Source organism: Botryllus schlosseri, chromosome 3, assembly GCF_051294905.1.
Source record: "Botryllus schlosseri isolate E-star chromosome 3, Bs_hap1, whole genome shotgun sequence".
NCBI classification, from domain to species: Eukaryota; Metazoa; Chordata; class Ascidiacea; order Stolidobranchia; family Styelidae; genus Botryllus; species Botryllus schlosseri.
This window is the reverse complement of record NC_137238.1, coordinates 22,098,397-22,115,769: the sequence shown is the minus strand read 5'-3', so window position 1 is coordinate 22,115,769 and position 17,373 is coordinate 22,098,397. Positions and strand designations below refer to the sequence as shown.

The window sequence follows — 17,373 nt, the reverse complement described above, 5'->3', positions numbered from 1 at the left end:
TCCCAAACTTTTTCGGTGTGAGGGCCAAATTTGGAATTTCAGAGTACGGTCGGGGCCGCACGAATACTACGGCTATGAAACGGACCCAAACAGTCATCATGGCTATTTCGGAGTAGTTTTATTGCCCTAGCGAGATTTCAAAACTGTACACTTTTTACCGCTACTTATCTGCTGCATTTGGTGTCCGTTGAGTGAATCAGCTTTTCTCGCCTAAACGCGCCAAGCGCGAGAAATTTCTTTAGTTTCATGACTGAATCGGTCAATATGATCGGGAATTACATGTATTGCTATCAATTGTCATCCTGTCTCTGTTCACGTAATCTGATTTACCGGTAGAGCTGAGTGAAGTGTGTTTGAAAAGGTATAAGCCCCCTCAATAGTAATTAAACATCTCCGGGGGTATACCCGTTGGCAGGAACGTAACAGCACTTCGTCAGGACCCCGGGCTCCCATAGGGTGATAAACTGACCCCGCATCACGTTGTTCGCTTTTGCCACGAAATTAAAGTTGTACTGTTTAGTGCAGTGGTTCCCAAACGGTGGGGAATTCCCCACTGGTGGGGAATTTCGGGATTTCTGGTGGGGCATAGACTCACTTTAAAAAAATCTTTACAGTAACATTCTCCGTTATTAAATGTCGTTTTGAAATGCCGACCGAATATTTTATAGCTCATTTGCAATTCAGCGATTCATAGTATCAGTGCCTCCAATTAGCGAGAATCGCCTGGATAGCAACACCCGATCTCCAGAAATGTTTTTACTCATTTGTACACCATCATCGGTCACGAAACGCAATGATAGAAAAATTCTGATTTGTTGTAATAATAACTCTGATTGCTGAACAATGAACATGTATTCAAGGGAGATCGTGGACTCGCTAATTGATAGCACATCCGGACTCGATCGTTACAAATGAAATTACATTTATGTCATTTCAAGTTCTTTTAGTATTGTGCGAAAGTGTAGTTCACGGGGGCTTATATATATATATCGCACGCATGAGTTCGTCAACATCAGGACGTTTATGTGACCCATGTATTATTCGGCATTCACGTATGAAATTGATGCTACCCCGCAACATTTGGAAAATTTTCAAACCCCTCCTATTTTTCTGTTGGCTGCGCGCGGGGGTCGGTGCGTTTACGGTTACCAGTTCACCGCCGCGTTAATTTTATTGTGTGCTTATCAATTCCGGGAATCTTAACAATCACCAATAGCATGTACTATTTACCAAGCACAGTCTTACAAGATATTATTGGAGGTAGCACTTTGAAGGGTAGATATGGATATCGAGATTTTAGGTGGGGAATGAAGGCTCGGAATAAATCGGAAGTGGGGAATTAGGATAAAAAGGTTGGGAACCACTGGTTTAGTGAGACAGCGCGACGCGCGAATATTTCGATAATTCATGATAAAATCGGTGAATAAGATCGGGAATTGCATGGTTGTCCTCTTTGCCCACGTAATCAGATTTACCGGTAGAGCTGAGTGAGAGGTGTCTTTGAAACTGCAGATTCCGTAAAATTAAACATCTTCTGGCGGGCGGACACTTCTTTACATGATTTTATTCCGTGACCTCCTGTCTGCTATATCAAAAAATTTAGAATTGCCCAAACCTATACTAGACTGAAAGATCACACGATTTCATATTGGTATTTCTTCACTGGCGTATAATTTTCTTTCTTGCGGGATGGTATTTGTCTTGTGATGTTCAGATTGCAAAGACAAGAACATTCGGCGCCAGTCATTTAGGCGCCTTTATGGACAACCAAACCTATATGTATTTTGTATATAAAACGCAGTTTTTGGTATTTCGAAGTTTTTGGTCAGCATAAAAGCAGTCCTTTACGGCCAAGGCTTTCTCGCTGCCGATCGCTCTGACACACTTCTTGCAGTCACATGTTACATGGCCTAAAACTTTATATGTCTTGGTGCGTTGTAGTGCGGTCATGGCCAACGCTGATATGCCCATTTCTATATATCTTGCGTATTTTTTCTTGGGGAAGAGTACCCAATATTCAAGATATGTGGCGAATTAATATTGCGCGAAAATTTTTTGAAAAAGTTGCATAAATTTTCAAAAATTACTCTAAAATATATGCTAATTCACGAAATAATATTGGGCCCCATTCGAGCTCAGCCCCCTCAATTGGGGGGTTTGGGGTGCGGCAGTTACGGCCCTGACTATAGGACTACCAATTATGCTGCTTTTAGCCGGCTAAGCAGTATGCATCTCGGCGTATTCAACCGTGAGTCACGTGTTGCACATCTAGTTATCATAGGGTTACCATACGTCCTCTTTTAAGCGATGATTTGTCCTCTTTTTTGATTTTTTTTTAAGTGTCCTCGGAGGACGCCCAAATGTCTTCTTATTTAAGATTTTGTCTTCTTTTTTGAGGATTTTGGTTACATATAGAGCCAAATTCGACTGATATACATTAAGTCAGCTCCGTAGGAACGCTACGGCGGCTATTTCGGGAGCTGGGCCGGAAAGTTGACCTTTTCTTCAGTCAACCGCCTGTTATTGTGAAAGAAAAACTGTATTTTCCGGGAGTTGAGCCTCTTTTTCTTTTTTAGTCAAGCGACCACGAAGTGGAAAAAATTTACCATTTTTTCAGGATTTTCCTCCGGTTTTGAAAGTTATCAGTACCTATTTATATCTATCGCTACTGCTCGTTCAACTGGAAAGTTAAGTCACATTGCATTGAAACAGCACTGACGTAACGTTAGCAGTCTATACTCACAACTTTCCTGGAATTCTGTAATTAAAAACTACAGAGGCCAAGCCAAGCAAGAGTATCTTGTAAATATAAATTTTATTTTTTGTCATAAATCGATTTCTTAATATATTTTGAGGGCCACAAGAAGGCTATCCGGGGCCGCGCTTGGGAATCACTGTTTTACACCATATCAGTTGCATTATATAGAGTAGGCTACACCAAACCATATGACTGATTTCAGATTTCTCATTTCAGCAATGTTGAATAATGTCAGATTTGACTTAAGGAAGTTGACATATTGAGTAAATAGCAAGTGCCTCACTGCTATATATGCGACGTCATTTTATCCCAGGCAGCGATCTCCACCTAGTTCCTGTTGATATGTATGTAAATTTATGTAATCGCAAATATTCACGAATAGCATATAAAGGTACGTATCATCGAGTCGAATATAATAGGGTGTGCCGATGTTGTATTATTTTTGTCCGTCCCCAGAGTGATTTGTAGGGCAAGTTTTTTTTGCAGTTAAATCCGCGGAAAGTTGCATTTATTTATTTATTTTTAACAAAAGTTGCAAAAGTGGCACTAAAAGACCACATTTTGCTCGGTTGACTAAAAAAAGGTCAATTTACCGGCTCAGCTCCCGAAATATCCGTACTTCGGTGCTGATTTACGGTGTTTCAGTCGAATTTGCCCGTGTATTTCAGCAAAACCGAAAATACTTTCATGAAAAATCGAAAAAGTTGCAAAATGTTGCAAGAGTTGCATGAAAAAAATGGACAAAAGTTGCAAAAAGTTGCACCATAAGATTCCTTCAAACAGCTTAAAACAGCATTCTACATATCTTACGAGTATTTTGGAAGCTGCCGGATGCTGTAAAAAAAAGTTGCAAAAGTTGCAAAAACTTGCCCTAGGGATTTGTCATGCTTTCTGCTCGCGTCCCACCACCGTCCCGTATGTCCAGTGGCTATGCCTGTTTATACAATGTACAATACGCCCCTAAACTATATATTTATTGGAATTTAGACGATGAAATAGGTGTTTAAGTGCAATTATGTACTGATGGATTGAAAGTCAATTGGCGCTATGTATCATCTTCACGCCACTGTATCAGAATTTACATCGAGTGAACATTTGATGCCTAAACCAGCAACTCCGCGTCACTAGAACTGCTGACATAAGCCTACACTGTTTTGATTACCTTTCACGTAATTTGAATGTTGCGATTCATCGAGTGAGCTTCCTGGCTTCTTGGTTATAAATGACATTCAAATTTACTTTAACTTAGGATTAGACTCACTACGTAAAATTTAGTAATAAATTGACGAGCATGGAACTGACAAAGGTTGTTATATGTGTGGTTTAGTGAACGTTGGTCGCATTATCGAATCCAGCTTGACATTTATTTATTCCGGGTGACACCCATCGCATTGCGTCCAGTAGGGTATTCAACATAACGGCCGCTGACATTTAATGTCAAATTGCTTTTGCAAATGTCTCCCATGATCTGGATTCTTTTCGTGTTTGGATATGTGGCCTACCAGCGTTCGTCAGGTATAACGAATACGCGCTCGAATTGGAATAAGTTGGAAATTTCTAATTTTTCAGCCAAATTCTGCATGAGGCGATTCGTGAACGGTAAATGGATCTCACAGGGAGACTGCGGGGTTGGTATGCAAGTAATTTGACATCACCACTCGACGTTATATTCTGTGTACGTTTCATGAAGGGGCCGGAAACGATGTCAGAGATGCAGAAGGAAGTTAAACTCAGAGCAGAACGTGAGAGGAAATGGACTGTGAGTAGATTTTGAAATCTGTTAAAGATGGCGCGTTGGCAACGTTGCGAGCAATCGCTGTCTGAGTTGACCAAACGTTCAAATCAGTTTTCGTCGACGTAAAGGTTTGAACATCGAACGCAGACTGAGAGAAGAGAATTCGTGAGATTTGTAAAATATTGATTGTTTGCCAAGTTCCGTTGCAGGTTTTCCAGAGAAGAATAAATGGAGACGTTGATTTCTACCGTGGTTGGGATGATTACGAGAAAGGATTTGGGAATCCTAAAGGAGATTTCTGGTTAGGTGGGAAGATTTGATTTTCATTGATTTCTTCACGACGATCGTAACTTGAGTATTAAATGAGCAAGAAAGCTCAATTTGTGATGAAAGAATTTACTACGTCATATGGGAATTGGTGGTTTATAGCATTTCCTTATGCAAAAGACTTAATTCAAGATCAACCCGTCTATCATTCCACAACATTCGTCTTCAGGACTTGCGGAATTGCATGAAAAGACAAAGGGAGGTGACATTGAATTGGAAATAAACATGATTGAGAATAATACAGGAATCCATCGGGTAGCAAAATACAGGCAAGCCTTAAATCGATGCATTAAGTATTACACGAATTCGTAATTATGTAATGTAACTACGACTATAGGCACAGCGATTCGGGAATTCGAATCTGAATCGCGTAATAATTCTAGTGTTTCGAGTCGGGTAATGAAAAATAAGTTTTTATCCGAGTACTGAAATTAATCGATGTTGGCCAGCAGCAGTTGATTTATCAACGAAAATTATATTTACGATGGCATATTCAACTGCAAGCCTCGAAACGTCGGTGGGTTGTATCACAGCATACGGAACATGTAGTATGAAACTACGCACGTTATTGCAAAGGACATCTGTGAAGTCGTGATCAACCAAAGGTATTGTCAGAAAGTTCAATGGAATATAAATGCTTGAACATTTTTTACACATTTCCTACTGCTACGACGGCATATTGAATGATTGTAGAATATTCGACACGACTTGTAGCATAGTACTCCATTCAAAATCCAATCACTCAGGTATTCGGTTTTGCCCAGCCCAAAACGTATAACAATCAAAATCAACTGTTTTCAATTTCGGTAACTAACTTTTATGATTTGAACAAAGTGTCCTTCTTTCCCGACTCCAAAATATGGTCACCCTACTACAATATAACAGCATTCGTGGCAATTCTTATTATCCAGCAATTTCAAAATCGGACCCAGCTCCGAAAACTACAAAATAACCGTCTCCGGATACTCTGGGAACGCAACCGATCGTCTCTCACGTCTCAACAACCAACAGTTCTCAACGAAGGACGCCGACCACGATAGTCGTGTCTCGGAGAATTGCGCTTCTTCCTATGAAGGAGGCTGGTGGTATTACAACTGTGCCCACAGTAATCTGAACGGAAACTTCAATAAAACTGATGGGAAAGGATTTTGGTGGCGATCTGTCAACATCGTCTTCTACTATTGGGACTATGATTCTGGAAATTATGATGGCTCCTACGAATTTATACGCTTCTCGGAGATGAAGTTTTCCAAAAAATTATAAAAGACGAAAGATAGACTCAAACTACGCGACAAAAACTCAATGCACTTGACTTTTGTCGGCTCACATGCACATAACCTTGGCCGTTCCCATCCAGTAAAACCGTGTATTTAATTTCCGCGAGTTGGTGTTATCTATAAGAAACGTTGAAACCCAAAGTGCGAATAGGAGCACGACCAATTAAAGAGTTTTCTTCACTCGAACAAAAACACGCTTGAGGTAGCCTATATGTTTTTTTTACACGAAATATTAAAATAAAACTATTATGTGCATTTATGATATTAAAGTTATGCACATCATTAAATATAGGGGACTGTATATACCTATTAGGAACAGCACGAACGAATGATTTGATTACCTGTCTGACGCGGATTAAATGAATAAGGTTATGCGAAATTCTTACGTAAGCGAATGCCTCCACCACTTCCGTGTTAGTGCGATTTAATACTGTAGTTTTGTGATAGCTAAATGGTCTTTGAATTTCTTGGTAGAACGGATAATTTTGGTATATGCACGGGTGTTAAGGGCAGGGTTGTAATGACTCGAGTCATGACTCGACTCGACACGAGTCAAGATTTTCTAATGATTAAACTTGACTCGAGTCATTTTCTCAAAATACGGAAATGACTCGACTCGACTCGAGTCAATCTGTGTATTGACTCGACTTGGACTCGAGTCATTGCGCATGACTCGAACCAAGTCATATGACTCGAGATTAAGACGGCCAAGAATGACATTTCATTGTAATTTCGAAGAATAGTGAAGTAATCAGTAGGGAAAGTTTTTGCAACTTTTGCAACATTTTTTACAGCTTCTGGAAGCTTCGTAAATACTTATAATGTATGTAGTATGGTGTTTTAATCTGTTTGGAGGATTTTAAGTTGCAACTTTTTGCAACTTTTGTCTATATTTTTCATGCAACTTTTTTCTGCAACTTTTATCAAGTATTGCGCAAAATATGCTATAAAACTATAATAAACACTAAATTAATGGATTTCAAGTGACAATGCGGCCCACCATAGGCGCCGGACGCAGGTATACTGGGTATGCCGTGTTTACCTAGCAATTTTTTCGGGTATGCGGCATACCCACTATTCCGTTAGTCATGAAACTTCCTGAACTAACTGTAAATTGTGCGAACCCTATGTAAATAAAAATGTAACCATGATCGATTGAATAGCGAAGGAAGAAACGGAACAAGCAGACACCATGCAAATTTTAGACTGCTGGAACCTTTCGAGTATCTCATACCCTCATGATTTAAAAAAATTGTATAAATGTAACTTCTGCAACTTTTGTTAAAATTAAAAAAATAAATGCAACTTTCTCAGGTTTTTAGTGCAACAAAAACTTGCCCTGGTAATCACACTATTGGGATTACTTCTATTGCTACTGGTACTTTACAATGCGACCAGAAACTGCTAATATCGAGGAAATTAATGCGAAACATTCGACATCCCCAAACAGACTTATAGAAAAAGGTTTTAACAAGACTTCAACTGGAGCCTGACCAGTCAACACATTGACTTGGACTCGGACTCGAGTCATAATACCATGACTCGGACTCGGCCCTCTTCTCGGTGACTTGGACTCGGACTTGACTCGGTAGTGAATTGAAAATGACTCGACTTGACTCTAGTCAAAACTATATAAGTGAGATTGACTTGTGACTCGGAGCCTTGTGACTTGGTTACAACCCTGGTTAAGGGCATACTGTTTCGTATCGATTATTTCAATATGGACCCATTTTGTGTGCAAGATTTATAGAACTCTGCACGAGAGCGATATGCTAATATCCTGATGTACAGAACTGACGTTTTGAACGATATTTTTCTAACACTAACAATATGTCACATTATGTAGATAGACTTATTCTGATTAGTATGATTTTTCATATTCTATGTGGGACTCATTTCCGTTTCCGTCACAATGACATGAAACGTTGTAATTTTCATCCGAAATAGAATTGTCACCATCAATGCATTGGCGACCAATCCCAAACGAGTCCGGAGTCCAAAGGCAATCCAGATAGACGCGTATATGTAACGGCACTGAAAGGTGTTGGATAAGCGGTGTTGTTCCTGGTTTCGTTGTCAGTTAACCCGGCTAACATCCTCTCCATAGACCAACCTATATCATCCACGAAACTAAAAACGTTCTGAACATTCCATCTCACGATAAGGATATCATTCCACAAGTTACTTAATTCAATGTAACCTCATTATAGGAAAGAAGTAGAGTCTAAAAACAATATATATTTCAAGTCCATGTGAACGTTTCCATAAAAAATGCAATAATCCAGGTTGAATACGGTGGTTGCCTGTGGAAAATGGTTGCTGACAAAATGTATTCACAGTTATATCTTTAATTTGAGACTATCTCATATTTAAAGTGCAGTCACCCTGTAAGTCATTTCAAAAGTTTTCAGGTCATCCATCTTTTCAAGGTGACTCGAATCAAGTAAAGTCATCTCAGATCTTCCGGTATAATGTCAATTAAGTCTCCAAATGTCTTTATCCTTTTATAGACCTTGCGATGCTTCCTGACTAAACTGTTACTGCGATATGAGTCATGTTTTATTATGTAAGTCGCTGATAATACTGGCGATTGTGTATAAGCTACTAAAGTGTTGAAAGGTTTATATGTTAATAATTATTTTCACAGACCGATCCAAATCCAAAGTCCATTTTTTCATCCGTTTCGTTTACAGAAAGTAATTGGCAGTACCCGGTAATATAGCGCTTTCCTAATTTGTACGTCAGATTAAACGAGAAAAACTCAGGACTTTTCGACTCCAGCGGCACTATTTAGTACGATTTGTGGATATTTGAAGTCGGAGTCATAGCATTTTTTGACCAACTGCAGCTAGTATGAAAAATTTAAACTGCGACTCCACAGCCGTTCTCTTTACTGCGATTGATCACAACTGTATAGTATGACCGTTATAGGTCGATATTAAGGTTACCATACGTCCTCTTTTAAGAGGATTTGTCCTCTATTTTGAAAGTGTCCTCGGAGAACGCCCAAATGTCGGGAGCTGAGCCGGAAAGTTGACCTTTTTTAAATTTACTATTTTTCCTCCGGTATTGCAAGTCTGAAAATTTTGAAAAAGTGTACTATTTTCAGATTTCCAAAATATGCATGGTAACCGTAGTCGATATTAACTTCAACTGCCGCAACGCTTTGATCGCACGCTAACCGTATGTGGTCTGGTTACTGACATACCTATTAACCATATCGCAATATTGTATTGTCAACAAAGTGAGTAATGAGAAATCAGAAATCAAAGTCATCTTACTCACTTTCTTACGACTATGAAGTAATAAAATTGACTGAATCGCAAAATCTTAGCTATGCTGCAGGGAGGCTGTTCGAAGTGGTCTCGCTGGTTGCGTGGTAGCAAACCCTTTAACAAGTATAACTGGACCAAAAATTTATTCATTTTCAACTTAAACTATAGCTATATGCGGAGGAATCTCAGCTGTCAGAAGTTTTGAAAGTATCTGAATAGGCCTCTAAGAAAGCTTTATTGCAATGTCTAGACCAGTGGTTCCCAACCTTTTTCGACCCATCGCCCCCTTTCCAAGGTCAACACCGATCATCGCCCCCAAAATTTTGTGTACCGAAAATTAGGCATACAAACTGTAATCACCGGCGGGTTGACTGAAAAAAAAAAAGGGTAAAATTTTCGGCTCGATGCCTAATTTGACACACTTTTGTAACTAAATTTCCGTGGGTTGACTGAAAAAAAAAAAGGTCAGCCACTTTTGACGCGTCATCGCCCCCTATCGCCCCCTTCGCTATTTTCACCCCCCCCGTCGCCCCCTTTGTCCATTTTCACCCCCCTGTCGCCCCCTTCATCATTTTAGCCCCCCTAGACCGCCAAATCGCCCCCTGGGGGGCGATATCGCCCACGTTGGGAACCACTGGTCTAGACAATACTCCCTATCTTTATAATTTGCTGCCTGTTAAAAAATCATGTCAGCTGATCTGTACTACTTGGACGTCTTGGCATAACAATGTTATAACCAAATCAACTAACTTATGTTTTCACAAGTTTACTATGGTTTCGACGATAGTGGATTAATGTGATTCGAAGTCACAAAGAGACATACTTCACTGCAGCGATCTCATTATCTAATTAAATAGTCTTAGCAAGTGGAGGCGTGGAACTATAGCCCAGCGTACCTCTACAACCTATTCAATGGAATTATTAGTGATACTAGAGCAGAGGTCTCAAACTCAAATGTGCTCGCGGGCCAATTTCCTACATTTTGATGGCGCCGCGGGCCGCAACACCAATAATAGGGGAATTCAATGCATTTCAAAGTAGGCCTTATTTCCGGGTTTCGAGCAAAGGCCTACTCCTGATAACTAGGCTATATTGATCATGTCATTGCCAAAGTCAAATAGAATCTGCGTTTGATTTTACCTTCGAATGTTGGAACACATCAACTTGTTCTGTGCCATAGCAATAGAAATGTGCAATCACCGAATAATCCATTAGTGTTACAGCTGTGAAGCGTATATGCTACGACTAGTTAATACTCGCCACATTAAATTGGCGATTTTGTGGTATTCATGGTGTTTGTCGACTACTCTGGTCATTTACACCAGGCCGATATTCTTCTTATTTTCCGAAGCTGCCGACTTGTAGCACGGTCCACCTCTAGACTTTTGTAAGACACCGCTGACGCGGATGAGGTGGCGAGGAGGAGCCTAGGTAAACCTCCAACACTGAGATATCGGAATTCGTAAGTCGACCTCGGTCGGACTCGAACCCGCATCCATTGGTGTTGCAGCCGCGGATTATACCACTGCGCTATCTCGCCACATTAAATTGGCGATAATAACATATATAAAAAGGTACCCAAGATGACACAGGATGTAACCAGCTATACATCAAAGGAGCAGCGTAATGCCAATCCAATGGCAGCTGCCATACCTACCTGCTTAGATATCTAAATAAGCTACGCAACGCAAGCTACGACCTTTTGATATTTTACTATTTCTCCTACCAGTTTGATATTTTACTATTTCTCCTACCAGTTTGATAGTTTGTTCATAGTGTCCTATATGGCGTGGACACAAGCAGATCTCACGACTCACTGAAATTTGTCTACGTCACACTTTTCATTTGGTCAAAGGCAATTTGACGGTAATTTTTGACCGGCTTGTACAGCATTAAATTTGATAAAACGGGCATCAATGGAAAGCTACCACGGTACTGATTTCGAAGGTATCAATTTTATTCTGTTCGTAGCCCTGAAACTCGCCAAAATAAGCCAAGAATGTTGCATTGTAAGTGAGTTTGGCATGCTTGGTAGTAAAATATTGTCGAATACTCCAAAATGCAAAATGCCGTCGCTGGCCGCACAAAATGGGCTCGCGGGCCGCGTGTTTGAGACCTCTGCGTTACGCAGTCAAGAACCAAGCTAATACTTGTGATGCAATAATGAGTATAGAGGCGTTTGAAAACCCGACATTTCTGCTATCCAAAACCTGTTTTAAATCACACTCTTCGTTGCTCATGAATGTTCAGTTTTTATCATGGGCATTGTACAAATGAAAAGTAATCGTTCTTTCACAAAGAAATCGATTAGATATGTGATGTAGTCGATTACGATTACGATTACTTCGGATTTTTTTCGAATGTAATCGATTACGATTACGATTACTTGGAAATGCTGTAATCGTCGTAATCGATTACGATTACTAATCACGATTACCCCATGTCTTACTGTGATTGTAATAACACCCGCTATAAATTTTGTCACGTTATCAATACACTGCAGACGCCACTACCTCGCAGCAGGATAATATTCACAACTCTGCCTAGTTTCGAATAGTAACGTACTATGTGTTGGTTTTTTGTTATGCTTAGGCAAACGCAGTTTGGCCGTTGCTGATTGGCGAGCGGTAGGCCTATTTACGTATACACCGGACAAAGATTTGAAATTTTGTACTCGTCAAATTAAGCATGACAATTTCTACAGCGAAGCATTAAGAACCAACGGCTGATGACAAAAAATTATAACCGAGCCGTTATTTTCCGTTACTCGTATAACGGCAGCTCGGAATATCCGTATTAATTAAGTGGATTGTTGAGAGAAGTTTATGTCTACCTTATCATATTCTCATACGGCCCTTCTTCAAACAGGCAAAAATTTCTATTTCGCAATTTTATACTAAACATTTGGATCTGTAGCCAAAGCCGTCTGTAGCCATATCCATCCGCTTACACACCGTGTTAGCCTGGATTGCAGCTAGAATCAGTATCAAAACAGCATTTCGCCACCCCCTTCTTACAAATGGTGACCTTGGGCCACCCAAAAAGCGATCAATAAAACATTTAGCGGGCGAAGTCCCCCAGACCCCCTTTAACGACCGGGCTTATTTCACAATAACTGGAAAACACGATTTGATGCGATGTGAATTCGCTGTGTATTTGCTGTCAAGTCGCCCAAAGCGCGAATATTTAGGCACGTAATTTACAACTATAACTTTATTGTATGTTAATAATTCGTTACCTCCTGTCTGCTATATAGTCAAAGGATAATGGAGTTGGCCAAACGTAGCAGACGATAAGAAAACTAAACGAAAAACTTCCGTGAGACGCACACAGAAGTTTTCCATTCTACACGGGGTTCATCATTTTCCTCAGTGGATGCACCGGGTTCCATTTGTATTGTAGTGTTGGGATGGCTCGAGTCATGACTTGACTCGAGTCAGACTCGAGTCGCCTTTTTCGCATGACTTGCATCTTGCATATGTTCGGATTGTACGCGAAACGCTGGTGTAACCCATGAGAGCGACCAATCATTCAATGATCGTGCGTTTTACTGAGCCTCTATTGTTCTCTCACAAATAAATTGATCGCAAACGAAGTGATCGAAGCTTACAGCTTACCTTGTCTTAAACTATTATAGTCAAGTAATTTAATAGCAAAATGTCTATTTCTGTTCTCTGTTCTTAACTTAACCAAACCTCTTGTTATATTGAAATTAAATTCCAACATAGTTTATATAGTCCTCAACCATCGGCGCAGGCTGGAATTGTATCCTATCAATCCAATCAATGGGTAATGTATCAATCAATCAGGTTTATTAATATTTTCCTCGTTTCAAAACACCACAAGACTGCGATACAATGAAAAGATAGGAAGGTGTCGAAACAACTTGGCGTAGTATTTAAGATCAGACACCCACCTTAGCCTATGTATTGCATCTTATCAATTCGTTTCTCTATTCTATATTTTGGCTATTAGCTATATTCCGATGCCATGCAATTACTTACGTAGTTAAGCATTTCTACGTATATCTGGGCAATAAAGCGGCTTCTGGCGTCTATATTTAACTCTATATTCGTTCATAGGTCCAGAATCAATAACCACTCAATCCGGATTTGAGACAGCTAGCAAAATGCGATGACGTAAGCATGCCTCATACTTCGAAAAGGCAACTTGACTTGAATTGTGACTTGACTCGTGACTTGACTTGACTTGACTTGACTCGAGTCACCTTCGAAAATCAATTGACTTGACTTGACTCAAGTCAAAATGTGCAATGACTCGAAATGACTAGTGACTCGAAGGTAGTGACTTGATCCCAACACTGTTGTATTGTGAGGCTGAGATTGAGAAGACTATTCATCGCTACCATCCAGCGCGGCTATGGACATTGGACAGCGGACAAATACACAATGTTTCGGCCAAGGTAGCACGTCTTGGTGTGTCGCGGAACGGTATTGGCCGACGCCGAAATGCCTATTTCTGTAGATCGTGCAATGGTATATTATGTCATATACAGGAAATGACGTCATGACGTCTCATTTAAAAAGAAAGACCTTCTCTCATGAGGCCTTTTCATCACATTGTTGTCTTCCAAAGATAACTTCTAGGAAGCAAAATAAATGTAATCGTGAGTAATCGTGATTACTTTTCCAAAGTAATCGTAATCGTAATCGACTACTTGCAAATTTTGCTGTAATCGTAATCGTAATCGTAATCACGTGATTCAGAAGTACTCGTAATCGCAATCGATTACATTCATGAAGTAATCACCCCATGTCTGAACTATATTATACATTATATGTATGGCAATGTCATTCATTAAACTGTTTCAATCTTATCCCAAACTACTTCAAAACTTTCGAAATACGAATTCGTAAAAGTTATTATTCTATCTAAAAAATTATTCATGTAAAATTGAACGAAATCCTAAAACATAACGATTTTAGTATACAGTACAAGTACTCGAACTCTATACTTGAGTACTCCAAAAATAGAGCCATTTCGTTAATGACACCCTGATTCCTTTTCACCGGAGGTCGAAAAGTTCTCAACCTTGCACCAGTGTCAATTGGCGGTTATTTCGTGGACTTTTGCAAGTTAAGTGAAGACTCTGAATCATAGTCGTTAAGATCACGATGAAAATTAAAAAAAAATATTTCACTTTATCCAGTGGTTCTTGACCTGGGGTTTACTGAGCCAATCTCTGGGGTTTGCCAGCGGTCAATACACACACCCAACTCATATGATTCGCCCGCCTTAAACGTCGCTGGCTGCATGTTTTTTTAATTCCCATCTATCGCCAATATCTATTAGCTCATTGCAAGTCAGCATTTGGTTGTGTTTCGAAAATATCGACTTTCACTACTCTAATCGTATCACTTCTCAGTGCTCGGATCATTCTGCCAACAACTTTACTTGTTACACAGTCGCAAATAGTCCTAAACAACGTATACTTTTACTCTAAATATCGCATCCACTCCCCTCACGCTTCTTACCCAAATTCGGGCCTAAAACAGGGGTCACCTACACCGTATACCCGCGGGGCATCAGATTGCCCGAACGGGTGGGTCGCATTAGCAAATATTAAAATGAAAGCTTTGGAGGTAGTAATGGAGAAGGGTTCCATGTGAACAGCAGTTGAGCAAGGATCAGTCGACCCCAAGGAACGTGCGAACGCAGCTTTCGTCGGAGCAGACATTGCTCGTCTTCGCTCCCACGGAGTGAGAAAGGGGATATGGTTAATATTCCCGAACCCCGACGCTACGGTTGGCGCTTCGGCGGACAGTGTGGCAACGCAACTGAACTCGGAAATGCTGGCGTTCGTCCTGGGAAGAGCTATCGTTTCTTGGTACGGAATGGAAACCCTCCCAGTGGTATGTTTGTCAACGTGAAGAAATTAAACAAAGCACGGGTAAACGGCAGAAGTAACATGTAGGGGAGATGTGGTACCGATGGATCACTGGGACCGAAAATACTTGAAAAATTCTCCATGATAATTCTATGTTTACACTCCGTGAATTTGTCTACAATTACATGTTGACAGAATCTTTCCTCACATGCAAAAAAATTCGACCTGCGTGGGTTATGGGGTCTGTGACGAATGATTTACGTTTTAGGGGGTGTAAAGTAAATTTGGATCGACATTTGCATTTTTCTATATCACCTTTCAGACTAACAAACCCGCCATAATTTTTGATGTGAAGTATAGGGCTTGTATAAGGGTATATAATGGCACATATTTTTGGAATCAATACCATCCTCGAGTGGACTATTTTCAAGTCAATTACAATATTTATGGGGTGGGGGACCTATGGTACCATAGCCAAATCAAGCAAAATAGATAGACCAACTAATCACTTAACAACAGAAACTCGCCTACATATATATAGGCTGTAAATCATAGTTACCTGTGGTGTTTTATCGCTATTACGAGGTATTTGAAAGTCAAAATGTCGATTTGCGGGTAATATGTATGTGGCATTAATTTTGTAAGTTTAGGCGTAAATCAAAACATGATTTTATGCCAACATTTCAGTTGATATAATCTATTTTATTGTTGAAGGTGGCGACGAAACATTCTTCATTGACTTGCTGTAGCTTAGCTTATAGTACACAAAAAAACAAGTTAACAAATTTGAGTTTTTGAGCGTATGTCTCATAGGTCCCATAGTCATGTGCCTTTGGACCCACCGGGTGGGGACCGATGACACGTTCGAGCAACAAACTTTAAACGCTTATATATATTTTTCGAAAAGGCGGATATTCATGTAAATGTCCGCGATAGGTAGAGCTTGTATCGAAGTGTTGAAACAGCAAAAGATCTGCTATTCTCGGCTGAAGATTTGAGGGCCACAGATCGATCATTTTGCAATTTTTGATCCATCGGTACCACATCTCCCCTAACCCTTCTCATTATTCGGTACCCAAAAGGTAGCCATTGGTTTCAAAATGCGAGGTGACCCCTGTAGCTCAAACAAATACGACCAAGCTTCATTCACCTGCGAATTCCGATCCTTCGGTGCTCAGAGAGAATTCTTGCATCACGCAGTCTTTTTTGTCCGAACAGACTTTATCTCTCCATAGATGAAATGGAATTCCTCCAATTGTTACGTTGAAGCCATCGTAACACCGGAAATATCCTGAAGCCTCTGATAAACCACTCAGCAAAAGAAAGACGATAGCGATAGCGTCGCAGTGTGACGGCATCCTGTAGCAATTAATGATCAGCAATTCCAGTAAGTTATGAAATCTGGTGACATATTCTTCGATTATTCCAATTCACCACATTCGCGGGGCTGAGGAATAATTTATTCAGTTGCTGCAATCATATTGACTAAAATGCTTTCAAAATATACGCAAATTCATTTATTCGTTCGCTTATTAATATTTTCATCGATTCGGAGGTAGGTTTATTTCATCCAGAGCAATACTATGATTCATATTGATTCTCCACAATTTGACGAACGGCAATAGACTATGATTATGAGGATAGTCAACGTATTTTCGAATATCTCAAGCTGCTCATCCCAATTCCCCTGACCATTACGAGCATACACCATCCCAACTTACAGCAAACCCTACATGTGCTAATGACGACATCGTACTTTAGTTCCGATCTTATAAATAAGCGTTATCATTCTGTCTTCATATCGCTTTGTTCATGTTACTTTATATAAGTAAATTGGTATCTGTGCTTTACAAAACCAATGTGTTTATAGTCACTGTGGGTGCTCAAGGGCAGATGTTATTGGGACTCATTGTATTTAACTGATATCACCCGATATCAATATTGTTTTCGGCATGCGATACCGCAGTATCAGTATTGCTTTGTTTCATGTCACCGATTGTTCTATAGACAGAGCGATTCTTCAGTACCGTACTTTGTTCGCAAAATCAAACCCACTGAAATGAGAAATTGTTGCACTACTGAAACAATTCAAGGCATAAGTCTACTCTAGTGCAGCGAACGTGAGTCACATGCACCGAAGTGTTTGAACGCGA

The 17,373-nt window shown here is 40.0% G+C and overlaps 2 protein-coding genes and 1 long non-coding RNA gene across 3 annotated transcripts in view; 1 reads left to right on the top strand and 2 right to left on the bottom strand.

Annotated features, from left to right (window-relative positions):
• LOC145436097 (uncharacterized) overlaps positions 1-16,906 on the bottom strand; it is a 38,480-nt gene extending 21,574 nt beyond the window's left edge. The window contains exon 1 of the mRNA XM_080313383.1: positions 16,371-16,906. Coding sequence (XP_080169509.1) covers positions 16,371-16,578 — 208 coding nt within the window. The 5' untranslated portion in view covers positions 16,579-16,906. The remainder of the gene's footprint in view (positions 1-16,370) is intronic.
• Positions 1-17,373, bottom strand: part of LOC145436102 (uncharacterized) — a 423,401-nt gene that overhangs the window by 221,768 nt on the left and 184,260 nt on the right. The gene's annotated exons all lie outside the window — the stretch shown is intronic.
• Positions 2,856-6,303, top strand: LOC145435310 (ficolin-1-like). Its single transcript, XM_080312608.1, has 6 exons — positions 2,856-4,273; positions 4,328-4,386; positions 4,449-4,517; positions 4,703-4,799; positions 4,990-5,089; positions 5,732-6,303. Exons 1-6 carry the CDS (start codon positions 4,213-4,215, stop codon positions 6,081-6,083), a joined length of 738 nt encoding a protein of 245 aa, XP_080168734.1. The 5' UTR covers positions 2,856-4,212; the 3' UTR covers positions 6,084-6,303.

Bases quoted from the DNA above. Each gene is read 5' to 3' on its own strand.
- LOC145435310 (XM_080312608.1), top strand. From the start codon at position 4,213: ATGTCTCCCATGATCTGGATTCTTTTCGTGTTTGGATATGTGGCCTAC. The intron at 4,518-4,702 runs GTGAGTAGATTT...GTTCCGTTGCAG, and splicing joins AACGTGAGAGGAAATGGACT to GTTTTCCAGAGAAGAATAAA. The intron at 5,090-5,731 runs GCAAGCCTTAAA...CTTATTATCCAG, and splicing joins CATCGGGTAGCAAAATACAG to CAATTTCAAAATCGGACCCA.